General features: G+C 45.3%; 1 protein-coding gene across 1 annotated transcript in view; it reads right to left on the bottom strand.

Moving 5' to 3' along the window:
- Nucleotides 1–7206: 7206 nt before the first annotated feature.
- LOC116984952 (cilia- and flagella-associated protein 54-like) overlaps nucleotides 7207–22170 on the bottom strand; it is a 50877-nt gene continuing 35913 nt past the window's right edge. The window contains exons 8-9 of the mRNA XM_033039313.1: nucleotides 13984–14182; nucleotides 7207–7382 (exon numbers count right to left, since the gene is read on the bottom strand). Of these exons, the coding sequence (XP_032895204.1) occupies nucleotides 7207–7382; nucleotides 13984–14182 (375 nt within the window). The remainder of the gene's footprint in view (nucleotides 7383–13983; nucleotides 14183–22170) is intronic.

The following is a 22170-nucleotide window of genomic DNA, read 5'->3' on the forward strand; positions in this document are numbered from 1 at the left end:
TAAAGAAGTACTGACACTTTTGAAAAATATAAAAGTGGATAAGTCTCCAGGTCCTGACATGATATTCCCTAGGACATTGAGGGAAGTTAGTGTAGAAATAGCCGGGGCTATGACAGAAATATTTCAAATGTAATTAGAAACGGGAATAGTCCCCGAGGATTGGCGTACTGCGCATGTTGTTCCATTGTTTAAAAAGGGTTCTAAGAGTAAACCTAGCAATTATAGACCTGTTAGTTTGACTTCAGTGGTGGGCAAATTAATGGAAAAGATACTTAGAGATAATATATATAAGCATCTGGATAAACATGGTCTGATTAGGAACAGTCAACATGGATTTGTGCCTGGAAGGTCATGTTTGACAAATATTCTTGAATTTTTTGAAGAGGTTACTAGGGAAATTGACGAGGGTAAAGCAGTGGATGTTGTCTATATGGACTTTAGTAAGGCCTTTGACAAGGTTCCTCATGGAAGGTTGGTTAAGAAGGTTCAACTGTTGGGTATAAATGCAGGAATAGCAAGATGGATTCAACAGTGGCTGAATGGGAGAAGCCAGAGGGTAATGGTGGATGGCTGTTTGTCGGGTTGGAGGCAGGTGACTAGTGGGGTGCCGCAGGGATCTGTGTTGGGTCCTTTGTTGTTTGTCATGCACATCAATGATCTGGATGAAGGGGTGGTAAATTGGATTAGTAAATATGCAGATGATACCAAGATAGGGGGTGTTGTGGATGATGAAGAGGATTTCCAAAGTCTACAGAGTGATTTAGGCCATTTGGAAGAATGGGCTGAAAGATGGCAGATGGAGTTTAATGCTGATAAATGTGAGGTGCTACACCTTGGCAGGACAAATCAAAATAGGACGTACATGGTAAATGGTAGGGAATTGAAGAATACAGTTGAACAGAGGGATCTGGGAATAACCGTGCATAGTTCCTTGAAGGTGGAATCTCATATAGATAGGGTGGTAAAGAAAGCTTTTGGTATGCTAGCCTTTATAAATCAGAGCATTGAGGATAGGAGCTGGGATGTAATGTTAAAATTGTACAAGGCATTGGTGAGACCAAATCTGGAGCATGGTGTACAATTTTGGTCGCCCAATTATAGGAAGGATGTCAACAAAATAGAGAGAGTACAGAGGAGATTTACTAGAATGTTGCCTGGGTTTCAACAACTAAGTTACAGAGAAAGGTTCAATAAGTTAGGTCTTTATTCTCTGGAGCGCAGAAGGTTAAGGGGGGGCTTGATAGAGGTCTTTAAAATGATGAGAGGGATAGACAGAGTTGATGTGGACAAGCTTTTCCCTTTGAGAATAGGGAAAATTCAAATAAGAGGACATGACTTCAGAATTAAGGGACAGAAGTTTAGGGGTAACATGAGGGGGAACTTCTTTACTCAGAGAGTGGTAGTGGTGTGGAATGAGCTTTCAGTGGAAGTGGTGGCGGCAGGTTCGTTGGTATCATTTAAAAATAAATTGGATAGGCATATGGATGAGAAGGGAATGGAGGGTTATGGTATGAGTGCAGGCAGGTGGGACTAAGGGAAAAAAGTTGTTCGGCACGGACTTGTAGGGCCGAGATGGCCTGTTTCCGTGCTGTAATTGTTATATGGTTATATGGTTATATCAACGATGACAACATTGATGTTTCTCCTGGATCCTCAAAATAGTTGTTTTGTGCTTTTACTGCGTGCAAGTTTTTTTTCATGTGTTTAGCTTAATTTAGCTTAGTTTGAGACAGTTTATGTTTAAAGTTTTACTTAATGTTTTATCTCTTTTTTTATTATTTATTCGGGGGATTCAAGAATCCCCGAGCTAGGCCACCTAAAGCCATGTAGCCCCGCTAGGGTGACAAGAGAGCGCTACCTCCCTCACCGAGTAACTGCCGGGATCGAGGCGCAAACTCGCTCCCGAGTAACTGCCGAGATCGAGGCGCAAACTCGCTCCCGAGTAACTGCCGGGATCGAGGCGCAAACCCGCTACCGAGTAACTGCCAGGATCGAGGCGCAAACTCACTCCCGAGTAACTGCTGGGATCGAGGCGCAAACTCGCTCCCGAGTAACTGCCGGGATCGAGGCGCAAACTCGCTCCCGAGTAACTGCAGGGATCGAAGCGCAAACTCGCTCCCGAGTAACTGCCGGGATCGAGGCGCAAACTCGCTCCCGAGTAACTGCCGGGATCGAGGCGCAAACTCGCTCCCGAGTAACTGCTGGGATCGAGGCGCAAAGTCGCTCCCGAGTAACTGCCGGGATCGAGGGGCAAACTCGCGACCTTGCGGCCTCGAGCAGAGCACTCTCCCACTGAGCCACCCCTAAAAAACGTTAAAATCTACGCAAAAAAATCTTCCTTCCCGAAATCCGAAAAATTCCGAAATCCGAGAAGTGTCTGGTCCCAAGGCTTTCGGATAAAAGGTTGTGTACCTGTAGTGCCTTTCAACTTCAAGCCAAAGCACCCAAGCCACCATTTGCAGTAAGTAGTGCCTTTCAACTTCAAGCCAAAGCACCCAAGCCACCATGTGCAGTAAGTAGTGCCTTTCAACTTCAAACAAAACACCCAAGGCACAATTTGCTGTAAGTAGTGCCTTTCAACTTCAAGCCAAAGCTCCCAAGCCACCATTTGCAGTAAGTAGTGCCTTTCAACTTCAAGCCAAAACACCCAAGCCACCATTTGCAGTAAGTAGTGCCTTTCAACTTCAAGTCAAAGCTCCAAGCCACCATTTGCAATAAGTAGTACCTTTCAACTTTAAACCAAAGCTCCCAAGCCACCATTTGCAATTAGTGCCTATCAACTTCAAGCCAAAGCTCCCAAACAACCATTTCAGGCAGTGCCTTTTTATTTCAAGCAAACCTTATTTTCATTTTCAAACCACATTAAGGGTACTCACGGTTGTGTAGACATTTGTTCAGTGTTATTCAGAGCTCAGAGAGACGTGAACCTTGGCTTCATCCATCTTCCAGAGACTGGGTGAGGCACACCACTTCCTGGTTTTATAGTCCCTCCCTCTCCCTCCAGCAGGGGCAGCAGAGAGAATGGTGATTTTTTTAAACTTCAAGCCAAAGCTCTCAAGCCACCATTTGCAGTAAGTAGTGCCTTTCAACTGCATGCCACCATTTGCAGTAAGTAGTGACTTTCAACTCAAGCCAAAGCACCCAAGCCACCATTTACTGTAAGTAGTGCCTTTCAACTGCATGCCGCCATTTGCAGTAAGTAGTGCCTTTCAATTTCAAGCAAAGCACCCAAGCCACCATTTGCAGTAAGCAGTGCCTTTCAACTGCATGCCACCATTTGCAGTAAGTAGCGCCTTTCAACATGAAGCCAAAGCACACAAGCCACCATTTGCAGTAAATAGTGTCTTTCAATTTCAAGCAAAGCACCCAAGTCACCATGTGCAGTAAGTAGTGCCTTTCAACTTCAAGCAAAACACCCAAGCCACCATTTGCAGTAAGTAGGTGGCCGTAGGTGGCGGCGGTCTGTCGGATATCGCAGCACAATGGGCCAAAAGTGGTCAAGATCAGAGATTTAGTAATATAGATAACACAAAAGAAAGCCACAAAGCCAAATGAGAACTATTAGAGCTCTTCAAATAGACTCACTTCTTTGGTCCTTGATAGATTCAGGATCAGTTCCTGTGGATTGGAGGATAGCTAGTGTATCCCACTTTTCAAGAAATGAGCGAGAGAGAAAACAGGGAATTATAGACCAGTTAGTCTGACTTTGGTGGTGGGAAAGATGCTGGAGTCAATTATTAAAGAGGTAATAATGGGGCATTTGGATAGCTGTAAAAGTCAGCATGGATTTATGAAAGGATAATCATGCTTGATTAATCTTCTGGAATTTTTTGAGGACGTGACAAGTAAGTGGATGAAGCGGTGCCAGTGGATGTGGTGTAACTAGATTTTCAGAAAGCCTTTGATAAGGTCTCACACGCGAGACTGGTGACTAAAATTAGAGCACATGGTATTGGGCGTAGGGTGTTGACATGGATAGACAATTGGTTGGCAGACAGGAAGCAAAGAGTAGGAGTGAACGGGTCCTTTTCAGAATGGCAGGCAGTGCGTGTGGAGTGCCGCAAGGCTCGGTGTTGGGGCCGCAACTGTTTATCATATATATTAATGATTTGGAAGAGGGAATTAGCAGCAACACTAGCAAGTTTGCGGATGACACATAGCTGGGTGGCAGTGTGAACTGTGAAGAGGATGTTAGGAGGTTGCAGGGTGACCTGGAAAGGTTAAGTGAGTGGGCAGATGCGTGGCTGATGCAGTATAATATAGATAAATGTGAGGTTATCCACTTGCGCGGCAAAAACAAGGGGGCAGATTATTATCTCAATGTGGTTAAGTTAGGTAAGGGGGAGGTACAGCGAGACCTGGGTGTCCTTGTACACCAGTCACTGAAAGTTGGTGTGCAGGTACAGCAGGCAGTGAAGAAAGCTGATGGAATGTTGGGCATAACAAGAGGATTTGAGTATAGGAGTAAAGAGGTTCTTCTGCAGTTGTATAGGGCTCTAGTAAGACCATATCTGGAGTATTGTGTACAGTTTGGTATCCTAATTTGAGGAAGGACATCCTTGTGATTGAGGCAGTGCAGCGTAGGCTCACGAGATTGATCCCTGGGATGGTGGGACTGTCATATGAGGAAAGATTGAAAAGACTGGGCTTGTATTCACTGGAGTTTAGAAGGGTGAGGGGCAAATCTTAGAGAAATATATAAAATTAGTAGACCCGCTGGGCCCCATGTTCACACGGGAAGGCTGCTCCCCCAACGCAATATTCCACCTCTCCGTCAATTCCAATATTGGTGGCCAGTGGGGGGGGGGGGGGGGGGGGGCTTTCTGGAGCGCTAGTATGGGTGTTGTGGGCTGAAGGGACTGGTTTCCAGAGGGATAGTATGGACATTGTGGGCCAAATGGATTCTTGGGGTGGCAGCTCAGTCACTCGCCTGATGTGCTGGTAGCTCATTCACGGTTGGTGGGCTGGAAGTTAACGCACGGCTGGTCCTTGAAATTCCATTTCAAGCAGGGTGCAAGGCCACCAAATTCAACTGCGGTTTCCTACCATTTCAAGCAGGGTGCAAGGCCACCAAATTCAAGTGCAGTTTCATACCACTTCAAGCAGGGTGCAAGTCCACCAAATTCAAGTGCAGTTTCCTACACTTCAAGCAGGGTGCAAGGCCACCAAATTCAAGTGCAGTTTCATACCACTTCATGCAGGGTGCAGGGCCACCAAATTCAAGTGCCGCTTCATGCCACTTCAAGCAGGGTGCAAGGCCACCAAATGCAATTTCATACCACTTCAAGCAGGATGCAAGGTCACCAAATTCAAGTGCAGTTTCGTAACACTTCAAGCAGGGTGCAAGGCCACCAAATTCAAGTGCAGTTTCATACCATTTCAAGCAGGATGCAAGGCCATCAAATTCAAGTGCAGTTTCATACCATTTCAAGCAGGATGCAAGGCCACCAAATTCAAATGCAGTTTCATACCATTTCATGCAGGGTGCAAAGCCACCAAATTTAAATGCAGTTTCATACCATTTCATGCAGGGTGCAAGGCCACCACATTCAAATGCAGTTTCATACCATTTCAAGCAGGCTGAAACCACCATAAAAACACAGATAAACACCACACTCGCAGTTCATTAGACATTCAGGGTTTTATAATCCCTCCCCCCCCCCTCTGGAAGGGGCTTGGCCTTCATGGCGTAATTGACAGGAGAGAAATTCTCAACATTTTTTAAACCCTAATAACACTTTTAATTTTAATTGATGAGAAGAATCCTCTGCACCCGATGAGCAGCGGTGTACTGAGTAAGATGGCCAAAAATCACAGCCGTAAGTGGTAGCGTTTTATCTAAAATCAATATACAGTGCAAAGTGGAAGTTGTCAAGTTTAGACTTTTAATCATTTGTCATTTCAAACCAACCACCACCAACAACCATTTGCTGTGCTTTATTTCTAACCAACCACCATTTGCAGTGCTTTATTTCAAACCAACCACCACCAACAACCATTTGCAGTGCTTTATTTCAAACCAACCACCACTAACATTTTCATTTTCAAACCACATCAAGGGCACTCAAGGTCCGTAAAACCACACTCACAGTTTAGTAGACATGTGTTCAGTGTTATTCACAGCTGAGACTGAGAGATGTGACCCTCTCGCTTCCCCCATCTTGCAGAGGCTGACTGGGGCACTCAACTGGAAGTTCATTCCACACAGCTACCACTCTCTGAGTAAAGAAGTTCCCCCTCATGTTACCCCTAAACTTCTGTCCCTTAATTCTCAAATCTGAATTCTGAAATTGTTGTTTATGAGTGATTTTCTCTACTTCACAGAGCATAATGCCTTCAGTTGCAAGCGCAAAATTTCCCTCTACAAACAGCATTTCCATTTTTTCACTAAGTCAATTTTTAAACCCTACTTCCTGGAACATTTTTGGACACATATCCTACAACCTCCGTATGTGGCTCAGTATGAAAATTGTTTTGTAAAACTACATGACCACTATGTAGCTTTGATTGTTTCTACCATTAATCTTTTTCGTACACTGTGTACCTACTGCAGCAGTCTATTGTGCTATCCATGTGAACCACAGGGATTGTGAGCATTGCTGCAACTGGAAAAGGTGCCAAACAGTGCAGTGTTTTGTAGGAAATGCACCTTGAAAGAAGTAGATGTTAAAGAATGCTTTAAAGGAGGAAATTATGATACAGCAACAGTTTTATGATGGGAATGCTAGAACTCCGAGCTGAAGCAACTGAAGACATTACCCTTAAATAAGCATCATTTAAAATGGGATTTTGGTCTGTCGTTGCATGATGAATAAGGTTATAACATTGACTGAGATAACATATGAAAAGGTTAGAGAGAAATCACTAAGCAGGAAGAGAAAATAGCACTTCAATGGTGGAGAGAGGGGAAACACAGAAGTACAGGAATGAGGATTTGAAATAAAGGACAAGTGAGGCAAGAAAATTAATTAATAGCCGATTTGGTTATGTACAACTTAGTTCGGGGATTAATACCACTCTTTTTAAATGGATTCTCATTTCCGACATAATATCCATATAAAGCTGATACCTTGACCATTAAAGTTCAAATAATATTTCTGATCTCTAGTCAGCTATGACAAATAATTAGAAAATTAGTCAAGATTAACATCCATCGCAGTTACTTAATTAGTCAAACAAAGTAATACACTTAAAAAAAACTGATCATCAGTTTTCATGTGACATTTCTCTTTGCAAACTCTTTGTCAAAAAGACAAGGATAACAAGTTCAGGACAGCACATCTTACCAGCAGCAGCAAGCTCTATGAGGGAACTTGATAGCTTTATTCCACCAACTGGATCAGTGCATGCAGCGGAATTAAGTTGGGTATTTCCACCACCACCTAAAGCAAAGCGAGTTTCAATAATTTTATTCTCAATACAGAAGTTACACATAGAGTCATAGAGTGTTATAGCATGGCCCTTCGGCCCAACCTGCCCACATCGGCCAACATGTTCCAGCTACACTAGTCCCACTTGCCCGCCTTTGGCCTATCCATGTACCTGTCTAACTGTTTCTTAAATGTTGGGATGGTCCCTGCCTTGACTACTTCCTCTGGCAGCTTGTTCCATACACCCACCATTTTTTGTGTGAAAAAGTTACCTCTCAGATTCCTATTGAAGTATCGTACATATTTAAGTTTATTTCCAAAAATAAAAACTTAAAGCTAAAAAATATCTACAACACAAAAACTGTGCAAAACCTCTTCAGACATTTTCAGCGTCATTTGCAAACATTTTTACATGTATTTCATTTTCATCCGCAATCATGTTTGCATGTATCATTAATCAAAACAAAACATTTTTGGCAATTAAACTGGGGAGATATCCCCTCCCCTGTTTAAGGGGGTTTCCCCACCAGAACCTGCCCTTCCATGTCCAGCAGCAATAGGACCCTGGACTGTGGTCCTCCCCCACAGAGCCTTGGCTGCACCAAGCTTCGGTGAGTTCCTCAGCAGGTATTCCGATAGTCTGGAATGGGCCAGTTGACAACATTCCCTGATGGACATTTCACTGTGCTGGGAGGCCAATAAGAAAATCCTTCACTGAGTTGTTAATCTTTCAAAAGCGCTTGATGTCCTTCTCAGAATGTGTCCCAGGAAACAGCCCGTAAATCAAAGTCCTCAGTTACAGAGCTGTTTGGGATGAACTGTAACAAAGACCCTTGCATCATTATACAGACCCTCTTTGTAAATACATTTTCTGAAGAGATGGGCAACTGTCTCCTCTCTGTAAAAGCCATCAACGGCAGAGTGCATTGGGAGTAAGATTCCAGCAGTACAGGAAGGATCTTACTGGGTGAGCCTCTCTCACTGCCAGCCGCCAGGTCTTGGTTCTCGTTGGTGAGTTCTGGCGACAAGGCATTTCGCCAGTGAAGCTGGGCAATCTGCTCAGGAAATCTTGCCACAGGATCCATCGAGACTTTGCCTTGCAGTGTCTGCAGGCTGTTCCATGCTGACCACTGCCCAATGGATTTGTGGCCAAAGGTGTTGGTCTGGAAGAACTTCTCCACAAAGGACAGGTGGTGCGGCAATATGTACATTGTATGGCAGCGGTGTCAGGATCCTTTGCTGTCGGGGAGGATTTAAACTATTGTGGCAGGGGGGTGGGTGCAAGAGCAGAGAGGCAGAGGGGTGTAAAATGAGGGTAGAAGCAATAGGTAGCAAGGTGAAAAGTAAAAGTGGCAGGCAGACAAATCCAGGGCAAAAATCAAAAAGGGCCACTTTTCAACATAATTGTATAAGGGGTAAGAATGTTGTAAAAACAAGCCTGAAGGCTTTGTATCTTAATGCAAGGAGCATTCGTAATAAGGTGGATGAGTTGAATGTGCAGATAGTTATTAATGAATATGATATAGTTGGGATCACGGAGACATGGCTCCAGGATGACCAAGGCTGGGAGCTGAACATCCAGGGATATTCAATATTCAGGAGGGATAGACAGAAAGGAAAAGGAGGCGGGGTAGCGTTGCTGGTTAGAGAGGAGATTAATGCAATAGAAAGGAAGGGCATTAGCGTGGAGGATGTGGAATCGATATGGGTAGAGCTGCGAAACACTAAGGGGCAGAAAACGCTAGTGGGAGTTGTGCACAGGCCACCTAACAGTAGTAGTGGAGTTGGGGATGGCATCAAACAGGAAATTAGAAATGCGTGCAACAAAGGTAAAACCGTTATAATGGGTGACTTCAATCTACATATACTGTAGATTGGGTGAATCAAATTGGCAAGGGTGCTGAGGAAGAGGATTTCTTGGAATGTATGCGGGGTAGTTTTCTAAACCAACATGTAGAGGAACCAACGAGAGAGCAGGCTATTCTAGACTGGGTTTTGAGTAATGAGGAAGGGTTAGTTAGCAGTCTTGTTGTGCGTGGCCCCTTGGGCAAGAGTGACCATAATATGGTTGAGTTCTTCATTAGGATGGAGAGTGACATTGTTAATTCAGAAACAAGGGTCCTGAACTTAAAGAAAGGTAACTTTGAGGGTATGAGACGTGAATTGGCCAAGATAGACTTGCCAATGATTCTTAAAGGGTTGACGGTGGATATGCAATGGAAGACATTTAAACACTGCATGGATGAACTACAACAATTGTTCATCCCAGTTTGGCAAAAGAATTAATCAGGGAAGGTAGTGCATTCATGGATAACAAGGGAAATCAGGGATAGTATCAAAACAAAAGATGAAGCGTACAAATTAACCAGAAAAAACAGCCTACCAGAGGACTGGGAGAAATTCAGAGACCAGCAGAGGAGGGCAAAAGGCTTAATTAGGAAAGGGAAAATAGATTATGAAAGAAAACTGGCAGGGAACATAAAAACTGACTGCAAACGTTTTTATAGATATGTGAAGAGGAAAAGATTAGTTAAAACAAATGTAGGTCCCTTGCAGTCAGAAACAGGCGAATTGATCATGGGAAACAAGGACATGGCAGACCAATTGAATAACTACTTTGGTTCTGTCTTCACTAAGGAAGACATAAATATTCTGCCGGAAATAGCAAGGGACCGGGGGTTAAATGAGATGGAGGAACTGAGTGAAATCCAGCTTAGCCGGGAAGTGGTGTTAGGTAAATTGAATGGATTAAAGGCGATAAATCCCCAGGGCCAGATAAGTTGCATCCCAGAGTACTTAAGGAAGTAGCCCCAGAAATAGTGGATGCATTAGTGATAATTGTTCAAAACTCTTTAGATTCTGTAGTAGTTCCTGAGGATTGGAGGGTAGCTAATGTAACCACACTATTTAAGAAAGGGAGGGAGGGAGACAACGGGGAATTACAGACCAGTTAGTCTAACATCGGTGGTGGGGAAAATTCTGGAGTCAGTTATTAAAGATGGGATAGCAGCACATTTGGAAAGTGGTGAATTCATTGGACAAAGTCAGCATGGATTTATGAAAGGTAAATCATGTCTGACGAATCTTATAGAATTTTTCGAGGATGTAACTAGCAGAGTGGATAAGGAGAACCAGTGGATGTGTTATATCTGGACTTCCCCAACATCGGGAATAATCTTCCTGCATCTAGCCTGTCCAACCCCTTAAGAATTTTGTAAGTTTCTATAAGACCCCCCCTCAATCTTCTAAATTCTAGCGCGTACAAGCCGAGTCTATCCAGTCTTTCTTCATATGAAAGTCCTGACATACCAGGAAGTCTGGTGAACCTTCTCTGTACTCCCTCTATGGCAAGAATGTCTTTCCTCAGATTAGCAGACCAAAACTGTACGTAATACTCCAGGTGTGGTCTCATCAAGACCCTGTCGAACTGCAGTAAAACCTCCCTGCTCCTATACTCAAATCCTTTTGCTATGAATGCTAACATACCATTCGCTTTCTTCACTGCCTGCTGCACCTGCATTCCTACTTTCAATGACTGGTGTACCATGACACCCAGGTCTCGTTGCATCTCCCCTTTTCCTAATCGGCCACCATTCAGATAATAGTCCACTTTCCTGATTTTGCCACCAAAGTGGATAACCTCACATTTATCCACATTATACTGCATCTGCCATGCATTTGCCCACTCACCCAGCCTATTCAAGTTACCTTGCAGCCTCCTAGCAACCTCCTCACAGCTAACACTGGCCCCCAGCTTCGTGTCATCCGCAAACGTGGAGATGTTGCATTCAATTCCCTCGTCCAAATCATTAATATATATTGTAAATAGCTGGGGTCCCAGCACTGAGCCTTGCAGTGCCCCATTAGTCACTGCCTGCCATTGTGAAAAGGACCCGTTTACTCCTACTCTTTGCTTCCTGCCTGCCAGCCAGTTCTCTATCCCATCAATACTGAACCCCCAATACTGTGTGCTTTAAGTTTGTATACTAATCTCTTATGTGGGACCTTGTTGAAAGCCTTCTGAAAGTCCAGATATAACTCATCCACTGGTTCTCCCTTATCCACTTTGCTAGTTACATCCTCGAAAAATTCTATAAGATTCGTCAGACATGATTTACCTTTCATAAATCCATGTTGACGTTGTCCAATGATTTCACCACTTTCCAAATGTGCTGCTATCCCATCTTTAATAACTGATTCTAGCAGTTTCCCCACTACTAACTGGCCTGTAATTCCCCGTTTTCTCTCTCCCTCCCTTTTTAAAAAGTGGGGTTGCATTAGCTACCCTCCAATCCTCAGGAACTATTCCAGAATCTAAAGAGTTTTGAAAAATTATCACTAATGCATCCACTATTTCGGGGCTACTTCCTTAAGTACTCTGGGATGCAGCCTATCTGGCCCTGGGGATTTATCGGCCTTTAATCCATTCAATTTACCTAACACCACTTCCCGGCTAACCTGGATTTCACTCAGTTCCTCCATCTCATTTGACCCCCGGTCCCGCTATTTCCGGCAGATTATTTATGTCTTCCTTAGTGAAGACAGAATCAAAGTAGTTATTCAATTGGTCTGCCATGTCCTTGTTCCCCATGATCAATTCACCCGTTTCTGACTGCAAGGGACCTACATTTGTTTTAATTAATCTTTTTCTCTTCACATATCTATAAAAACCTTTGCAGTCAGTTTTTATGTTCCCTGCCAGTTTTCTTTCATAATCTATTTTCCCTTTCCTTTTGTCCTCCTCTGCTGGACTCTGAATTTCTCCCAGTCCTCTGGTAGGCTGCTTTTTCCGGTTAATTTGTATGCTTCATCTTTTGTTTTGATACTATCTCTGATTTACCTTGTTATCCATGGATGCACTACCTTCCCTGATTTATTCTTTTGCCAAACTGGGATGAACAATTGTTGTAGTTCATCCATGCAGTCTTTAAATGCCTTCCATTGCATATGCACCGTCAACCCTTTAAGAATATTGCCAGTCTATCTTAGCCAATTCTCGTCCCATTCCCTCAAAGTTATCTTTCTTTAAGTTCAGGACCCTTGTTTCTGAATTAACAATGTCACTCTCCATCCTAATGAAGAACTCAACCATATGTCACTCTTGCCCAAGGGGCCACGCACAACAAGACTGCTAATTAACCCTTCCTCATTACTCAATACCCAGTCTAGAATAGCCTGCTCTCTCGTTGGTTCCTCTACATGTTGGTTTAGAAAACTACCCCGCATACATTCCAAGAAATCCTCTTCCTCAGCACCCTTGCCAATTTGATTCACCCAATCTACAGTATATGTAGATTGAAGTCACCCATTATAACGGTTTTACCTTTGTTGCACGCATTTCTAATTTCCTGTTTGATGCCATCCCCAACTCCACTACTACTGTTAGGTGGCCTGTACACAACTCCCACTAGCATTTTCTGCCCCTTAGTGTTTCGCAGCTCTACCCATATCGATTCCACATCCTCCAAGCTAATGTCTTTCATTTCTATTGCGTTAATCTCTTCTCTAACCAGCAACGCTACCCCACCTCCTTTTCCTTTCTGACTATCCCTCCTGAATATTGAATATCCCTGGATGTTCAGCTCCCAGCCTTAGTCTAAATCCCTGCCCCATGCACCAGTTCCTCAGCCACACATTCAGGTCCCGTATCTCCCTGTTCCTGCTCTCGTCAGCACGAGGAACTGGAAGCAAACCGGAGATAACAACCCTGGAGGTCCTGCTTTTCAGCATTTTTCCGAGCTCTCTAAAGTCACGCTGCAGAATATTCATCCCCTTCTTTCCATGCACTACCACTTCCGGCTGTTCACCTTCGCCCTTGAGGGTTTTCTGCACTCTGTCCGTGACTTCCAGGATCCTGGCACCAGGAAGGCAGCAAACCATCCTCAAATCCCGTCTGTTGCCGCAGAAACCCCTGTCCGTACCTCTCACAATGGACCTTGGCTATATGCTCCAGTCAATTGTTATTGCATGCCTCAGCCCCACCAAACCAGGTCCCCACCATCTTCAGGTAGTCAGATGTCAAGTCAAGTTTATTCATCACATACACATACGAGATGTGCAGTGAAATGAATGTGATGGAGGGGACGGAAGATCGGTCGGGCCAGTTTCCAAAGAGCATGGCCTCACTCTTCCTGCATTTGGCTCCCGATGCTAACTCAAAATGTCCAACGCTGATCAATCTGCAGAACGACTGCAGATCCAAGCAAGACAGTGAAATTGTCCATGTACAAGCTGGTTTTGATTTGTGCCCTTACTGCCTGGAAATGCTCAGTTCAGTTTACTTTATTGTCACATGTACTAAGGTACAGTGAAAAGCTATTGTGTGCTAACCAGTCCACGGAAACATGATTACAATCGAGCCATTTACAGTGAATGTCACCCCTCTGATACTCTCGTCCTTCCTGATGGAATCTGTAAAAGGGTTCTATGCAGCACGCAAACAAGACAGGAGAGAGTGGGCAACCCTGCCTGTCTCCACAACTGATGGGGAAGTTATCTGCTTCCCACACATTGATTTGGACTAGATAGACCAAATGGTGAATGAGACAAGTTGTACATTGAAACAAAACTGTATAATACAATAAAAAGTTGATATCCAAACTCAGCATCACACCTGAAAGGAGTAGCAAGCCTGCCAGGAAAAGTTCCATTGTCACATCAAATACTTCCTGCTCAGCTGGAACAGGGGGCTTGGTCTGCAGAATACGTTGATTACCACCGGATAAAGTCTCTGAAATAGCAAGGAATTGGGCTGCACTGCCTTTAAACATTTCTACCAACAGACATTCAGTGGCATTGTGGGGCCAGGGTTGCTGTAGAAAATGAAAGAAGTACATCAGTCTAGATTAATACAATCGGAATAATAGCAACAACATAATTTGTATTCTTTGTGATTAATGTGGAGTTATGAAATATTTATTTGGTAAACTATCAAGTTTGTGTGCAAACTTCATATTTCAGGGGTTGAGTATAAAAAAAACATTCCTGGTCAGAATCAGAATCAGAATCACACTTTCTCCAAGTATGTTTTGCAACATATGAGGAATTTCATTGGCCAGGTCAGTCATACAATTAAAAGCAACAGATCAGTCAAAAAGACAATTTTAACAGAACATCCACCACAGTGACTCCTACACATTCCTCACAGTGATGGAAGGCGAAATAAAGTTCAAGTCCTTCCCTTAGTTCTTCCTCGGTCGTGGGTCTCGAGCCTCCGTTGTCGGGACGATCTTGACTCCCGTAGCCGGCGGCGTTCGGGCCCTCCGTGTCGAGGCGATCCGCACCCGCATCGGGGGGATGTCGGCTACCCGCGCCTGCCGATCGAACCTCGCGTCGGGGCTGGTGAACCTTCTGCGACGTTGAAGCTCCCGACTCGGCCTCACCCGAGACTGCGAGCCCTTGATGTTGATTCCACAGTGGTCGCGGTGGGAGCGATCCCAGGCAAGGGATCAGCTCCGATGTTAAGTCCGAGCCCCACGGTGGGGATCACGACAGTCCGAGGAGGCAAGAGCTCCATTGATGGTTGGCCGCAGAGCCCGGAGAATGTGATCCAAAAATTTATCACATCTCCGGGAAGGTAAGAAAAGTTTGGTGAAAAAAAGTTTCCCCCTATCCCCATCCCTCCCCCCACATAAAACAAACCGAAGAACATTAAAACAGACTTTTAACAAACTAAAGAAAGAAAATACGAACAGACTGCCGGCAGGGCAGCCATCTCCTCGCCACCCCTGGTGGTCTTGTATAATTAATCCACCCATTTGTACTCCACCCTCACCTTACTACATCACCACAGTCCATTGAAGTGTGAAATAATGTATCAGGGGAAGGCAAACAGAGGAAAAGAATATATGACAAATAGTCGAACACCACATTATCATGCTTCATCTCCCCATTTTACAATCAGCTTCGTATCCTTACATGCTTGGCATGGGGAGAAGGAGTGTGGGAAAATTGAATATGGTCGGTGGCGCCAGCCAAGAAATACTGATGAAAAAAAAATGTATTGTCAGAATTTAATTGCTTATGTTTTTACGCATGAAGACTGAGGAATGGAGATGAATGAAAAGATAGACACAAAATGCTGGAGTAACAGCGGGACAGGCAGCATCTCTGGAGAGAAGGAATGGGTGACAGGACGAGACCCTTCTTCAGACTAAGGTCAGGGTAAAGGGAAACAAGAGATACAGGTGGGGATGTAGAGATAAATAAATAAGAGTATGACGAAAAAGCTATTTATATGACATGGCTTATAAGTGGACTGTAGTCAGAAATACAGGGCCAGTTTGTGTGCCCCATCACTCCATGAATTTTCTTAGTCACAAGATAATATCAATGGACTGAAATGGGCACAACATTACAAATGCAATTCAGTCCATTGAAGTGTGAAATAATGTATCAGGGGAAGGCAAACAGAGCAAAAGAATATATGACAAATAGTCAAACATCAGCAAGTGGAGACAAACAGAAGGAAACAGAGTGCACATTCACATGTCCCTGAGGGTAGATTCTTAGAGGGCTGAGCAGTCAAGATAGAGGCAAGAGAGTTTATTGTCATGTGTCCCAGATAGGACAATGAAATTCTTGCTTTGCTTCAGCACAACAGAATATAGTAGGCATAAATAAATACAGAACAGATCACTGTGTCCATAAACCATTGAATATATATATATATATATATATATATATATATATATATATATATATATATATACACATACATAAATAACCAGATAAAGTGCAATGGGCTATTAATGTTCATAGTTTTGTTTGAGTTGAGTTTAATAGCCTGATGGCTGTGAGGAAGCAGCTATTCCTGAACCTGGATGTTGCAGATTTCAGGCTCCTGTACCTACTCCCTGAAGGCAGCAGGGAGATGAGTGTGTGGCCAGGATGGTGTGGGTCCTTAATGATGCTGTCAGCCTTTTTGAGGCAGCGACTGCGATAGATCCACTCGATGGTAGGGAGGTCAGAGCCGATGACGGATTGGGCAGTGTTTACAACTTTTTGTAGATTCTAAGAAGTCTGTTCCCACGAGAATGTCCAGAACCAACATATTTGACCTCAGGTTAAAGTGGAGTCTTTTTAAGACGTGTGAGAAGCAATTGTTTTTCTTCTGATGGCTGCGTCTTTAGAATTAAGCCACAAAAAGCGGTTGTGGCAAAATCCTTATGGAAATTTAAGGCTGCGATTAGTAATAGATCGATTTCAAGTTAATAATAAATCAAGGGTTATGGGGAAAGTCTGAAAGAATAATGGATTAATGATGGTCCTACCGAAAGGCACAGCAGGCTGAAGAGACAAATTATTTGGTGTCATGCTGTAACAAGAAGCTAAGACGATTAAGAAGGAAAAATAGATTGATTGGCTGGAGCATACAATGCAAAGGCATGAGGCCATGTAAATCATCTATTGCGCAAAAGATTAATGAGTCCCGATTAAAGCTTTGTACACAGTCCTCAACGCCACACCACTTAAAATTTGTGCTTGCATGAGAGACTACAGTGAAAATGTACAAGGATGTTTCCAGGGCCAGTTTGCAGATGTGCCAGATTTGTGGTTATGACGCAAGATATGTCAGGATTACTCCCGGCGCCACTTGGTAGCAAGGGTAGGAAAATAGGATAGGGTACATGACTGCATGAATGGTGGGAGGGCTTTAGCAACTTCAACCATTGGGATCACTTCTGAGGCAGAGGTGACCTGTAGAAGGGGGATGGGTTGCCTCTGAACTGGAGCGCGATCAATATTATTACGGGCAGATTTGCTAGTACTGCTAAGGTGGGTTTGAACTAGGCTGACAGGGGGATGGGACCCAAAGTAGTCGCCTAACAGATGCAAATATAGAGGTAAGAGCAATCACATCCAGGAGGCAGGGCAGGCAGAGGCAGGGGCAGGATAGTGGGAGTGGATGGTCTGATTGTGTGTGCATGAGTGTGTGATCACATCTTCTCAAAAAAAACGACACGGTAACAGTAAAGTTTTTTACATATTCCGGTAGAGATTTTTCCCGTGGAGTCCGAAATCGCCTTATCTGAAAATGTCATGCTTTATTTATCGAGTTATTACTGAAAATGTTCAAAAATCTGATAAAACTTTGAATTGAAAAAACAACTGTTTTTCGCTGGTGATGTCACAATGGGTCTGCTCTGTTTGCCATTCTTGCTCTCGCTGCGAGTGATGTCACCCCTCTCTCACTGCGTCTGCGAGTTGGGGGCTATGCGCGAGTGGATAGGGCGGGGATGGGGTAAATGGAGCGAATTCATAATATGAATATAATATCAAGGGGGGTGGTTAGTGTGTGCGTGGGGGGTTGTGTGTGTGTGTGTGTGTGTGTGGTGGTTAGTGTGTGTGTGGGGGGTGGTTAGTGTGTGTGTGATGCCGCAGGCCGCCCACCCACCCACAACTACGCGTTAAGGGGACGGGACCCAATGGGTCTTACATAACTAAAACTCTGATCTTGTGCTCTTCCGGTTTGCAGGGTTTTTCTATTTGCGCAAAAACGTTGGCGATAATGTTACGATTTTCCGCCAGGATACTCACCGTTCTCTTGTGCTGCGAGTGCAAAACGTTTCATTCCGATCGGTGGTATTTAGTAAAGGTTATCGAGCTTCAAAACATTTTTTTGAAACCCATGCGCAGCTTGGTCTCCTCTACTGTCAATCACCCGGGTCTGCGACGGCTAGGCCGGGGCGGCGACGCCCCTTCCAGCGCACCATCGCCACACTGATTGGTCCGCTCCTCTGTCACAATAAAGCTGAAGGACAGCAGCGAGCATAATTTGTGTATCACCGCGGCTGGAGTGCGGAGCGGATGGAGTTCGGAGCGGCCCAGAGCTTGGCCGACTGCTGCAACCTCGAGATCCTGGGAGGTGAGGAGGGGGAGTGTGGGGTTTGAGGAGCCAGGCACTGGTGGGGCCGGGCGCTGGCGGGGGCCGGGCTGGGCGTAGGCGAGGCTGGGAGCCTGGTGCTGGCCACGGCAGCTCCCCACACCGGCCCCCGACAGCCCCCGCCTGAAGCCGTCCCACTCCACCAGCTGCAGGACAATCCGACAATCCCCCTTCCCCGGCAGCTCCCATAGAAACAGACATAGAAATAGGTGCAGGAGGAGGCTATTCGGCCCTTCAGGTCAGCACCGCAATTCATTGTGCTCTATCTAACTCTCTCTTAAATCCATCCAGTGACTTGGCCTCCACTGCCCTCTGTGGCAGGGAATTCCTCAAATTCACAACTCTCTGCGTGAAAATGTTTTTTCTCACCTCAGTTCTAAATGGCCTCCCCTTTATTCTAAGATTGTGGACCCTGGTTCTGGACTCGCCCAACATTGGGAACATTTTTCCTGCATCTAGCTTGACCAGTCCTTTTATCTATATTACTAAAACTCTGTTCTTGACCGCTTATGGCGATCTGTGCTACGATTTCCGAGAGAACGCCGCCACCTACGGCCGTCATTTTTGGCCAACTCGCTCAGAGCCCCCCTCCGCCGCATGTGTGCCGAGGATTTTTCCCGTCGATGAAATATGACGGAGATATTAATGTTTTTACAAAATTCCCCATTCTCTCTGCTACTCCTGCTGGTGGGATGGGGGAGGGACTAATGGGGGATGGGGAGGGAGTGGTGGGATGGGGGATGGGGGAGGGAGTGGTGTGCCCCAATCAGTCTCTACAACATGGAGGTCTGAGCTCTGAATGACTGAACAAATGTCTACACAGCTGTGAGTAAGTACCCCTAATTTGGTTTGAAAATGAAAATATGGTTATGGTTAGTTTGAAGGAAAAAAGCACTGCCTGCAAATGGTTGTTTGGGGGGTTTGGGTTCTCTCTCCCCCTCCCCCCCCTCTCTCTCTCCCCCCCCCCTCTCTCTCCTGTCCACCCCTCTCCTGCCCCCCCCCCTCCTCTCCCCCCACTCCTCCTCTCTCCCCCTCTCCTCTCTCCCCCCCCGCTCCACTCTCCCCTCTCCCCACCTCCCTCTCCTTCCCCCCTCTCCCTTCCCCCCTCCTCATCCCCCCTCCTCACCCACCCCTCCTCACCTCCCCTCTCCTCACCCCCCCTCTCTCCTCTCCCCCTCTCCTCTCCTCTCCCCGTCTCTCTCTCCCCTCCCCTCCATCCCCTCCCCCACCCTCCCCTCCACACCCCCTACCCTCTTCCCTCCACCCTCCCCCCTCTCTCCCTGCTCCCCACCTCACCCCCCTCTCAGCACCCCCTCTCTCTCCCCTCACTCTCACCCTCTCTCTCTCCTCCCCTCTCTCTGTCTCTGCCCCTTCTCTCTCTGCCCTCACTCTCTACCCCCGCCCCCCCCCCCCCCATCTAGATGTGACTGCAAGTTGGGGGCTATGCGTCAGTAGATAGGGTGGTTATGGGGTAAAAGGAGAAAATTAATAATATTAATATTATATCAAGGGGCGTAATTAGCGTGAGTGCGGGGTGGGGAGGGGGGATAGTTAGTGTGTGTGACGCTGCATGCCACCTCCCCCCCCACAACCGCACGTTGGGGGAACAGACCCAACGGGTCTGCACTTGGTCTAGTAATTTAATATGTTTCTATAAGATATCCCCTCATCCTTCTAAACTCCAGTGAATACAAGCCCAGTCTTTTCAATCTTTCCTCTTATGACAGTCCTGCCATCCCAGGGATCAATCTTGTGAACCTACGCTGCACTGCCTCAATCACAAGGATGTCCTTCCTCAAAGGAGACCAAAACTGTACACACTACTCCAGATGTGGTCCTACCAGAGCCCTATACAGCTGCAGAAGAACCTCTCTACTATACTGAAATCCTCCTGTTATGAGAGCCAAAATTCCATTGCCTGCTGTACCTGCACGCCAACTTTCAGTGACCGGTGTACAAGGACACCCATGTCTCGCTGTACCTCCCCCATTGAGATAATAATCTGCCCCCTTGTTTTTGCCGCCAAAGTGGATAACCTCACATTTATCTATATTATACTGCATCTGCCACGCATCTGCCCACTCACTCAACCTGCTCAGGTCACCCTGCAACCTCCTAACATCTTCTTCACAGTTCACACTGTCACCCAGCTTTGTGTCATCCGCAAATTTGCTAGTGTTGCTCCTAATTCCCTCTTCCAAATCATATATATGGTAAACTGTTGCGGCCCCAACACCGAACCTTGCGGCACTCCACTCGCCACTGCCTGCCATTCTGAAAAGGACCCGTTCACTCCTACTCTTTGCTTCCTGTCTGCCAACCAATAGTCTATCCACGTCAACACCCTACCCAACAATACCATGTGCTCCAATTTTAGTCACCAGTCTCCCGTGCGGGACCTTATCAAAGGCTTTCTGAAAGTCTAGATACACTACATCCACTGGCTCCCCTTCATCCATTTTACTTGTCACATCCTCAAAAATTTCCAGAAGATTAGTCAAGCATGATTTTCCTTTCATAAATCCATACTAATTTGGACTAATCCTTTTACTGCTATCCAAATGCCCCATTATTACCTCTTTAATAATTGACTCCAGCATCTTTCCCACCACCAAAGTCAGGCTAACTGGTCTGTAATTCCCCGTTTTCTCTCTCGCTCCTATCTTGAAAAGTGGGATAACATTAGCTATCATCCAATCCACAGGAAATGATCCTAAATGTATTGAACATTGGAAAATGATCACCAATGCATGTACTATTTCTAGAGCCACCTCCCTGAGGACCCTGGGATGCAGTCAATCAGGCCCCGGGGATTTATTATCCTTCAGTCCCATTAGCCTATCCAATACTATTTCTCGCCTAATAAAAATGTATTTCATTTCCTCAACCCCCCTAGATCCTCTGTCCTCCAGTACTTCTGGGAGATCGTTTGTGTCTTCCTTAGTGAAGACAGATCCGAAGTACCTGTTCAACTCTTCTGCCATTTCCATGTTCTCCATAATAATTGCACCCGCGTCTGCCTTCAAGGGACCCACATTTGACTTTGCTACTCTTTTTCCCTTAACATATCCAAAGAAGCTCTCACTGTCCTTTATATTCCTGGCCAGCTTCCCTTCGTATTTCATCTTTTCAGCCCGTATTGCCCGTTTTGTTTCCTTCTGTTGTCCTATGAAAGTTTCCCAATCCTCTGGCTTCCGGCTACTCTTTGCTGTGTTATACATCTTTTCTTTTAGTTTTATTCCATCCCTAACTTCTCTTGTCAGCTACAGTTGCCTCCTGCTCCCGTTAGAATCTTTCTTCCTTTTTGCAATGAAATCATCCTGTGTTTTCCGGATTATGCCCAGAAATTCCTGCCATTGCTGTTTCACCGTCATTCCTGCTAGTATCCCTTTCCAGTCTACCTTGGCCAGCTCCTCCCTCATGCCTTCATGGTCCTCTTTGTTCAGCTGCATTACTGGCACTTCCGATTTAACCTTCTACATCTCAAATTGCAGATTAAAACTAATCATATTATGATCATTACCTCCAAGCGGTTCCTTTACCTCGAGTTCTCTTATCAAATTTAGTTCATTGGACAACATTAAATCCAGAATTGCCTTTTCTCTGGTCGGCTCCATTACAAGCTGCTCTAAGAATCCATCTCGGAGGCATTTTACAATCTCTCTTTCTTGGGGTCCTGAACCAACCTGATTTTCCCAGTCTACCTGCATATTGAAGTCCCCCATCACCACAGTGGCATTACCTTTGTTACATGCCAGTTTTAACTCCTGCTGCAACTTACACCCTACATCCAGGCTACTATTTGGGGGTCTGTAGATAACACCAACAGTGTCTTCTTGCCTTTGCAATTCCTCAACTCAATCCACAGTGACTCTACCTTGTCAGTCCCTATGTCTTCACTCGCAAGGGACTGAA

Source organism: Amblyraja radiata, chromosome 21 (genome assembly GCF_010909765.2).
Source record: "Amblyraja radiata isolate CabotCenter1 chromosome 21, sAmbRad1.1.pri, whole genome shotgun sequence".
NCBI lineage: Eukaryota > Metazoa > Chordata > Chondrichthyes > Rajiformes > Rajidae > Amblyraja > Amblyraja radiata.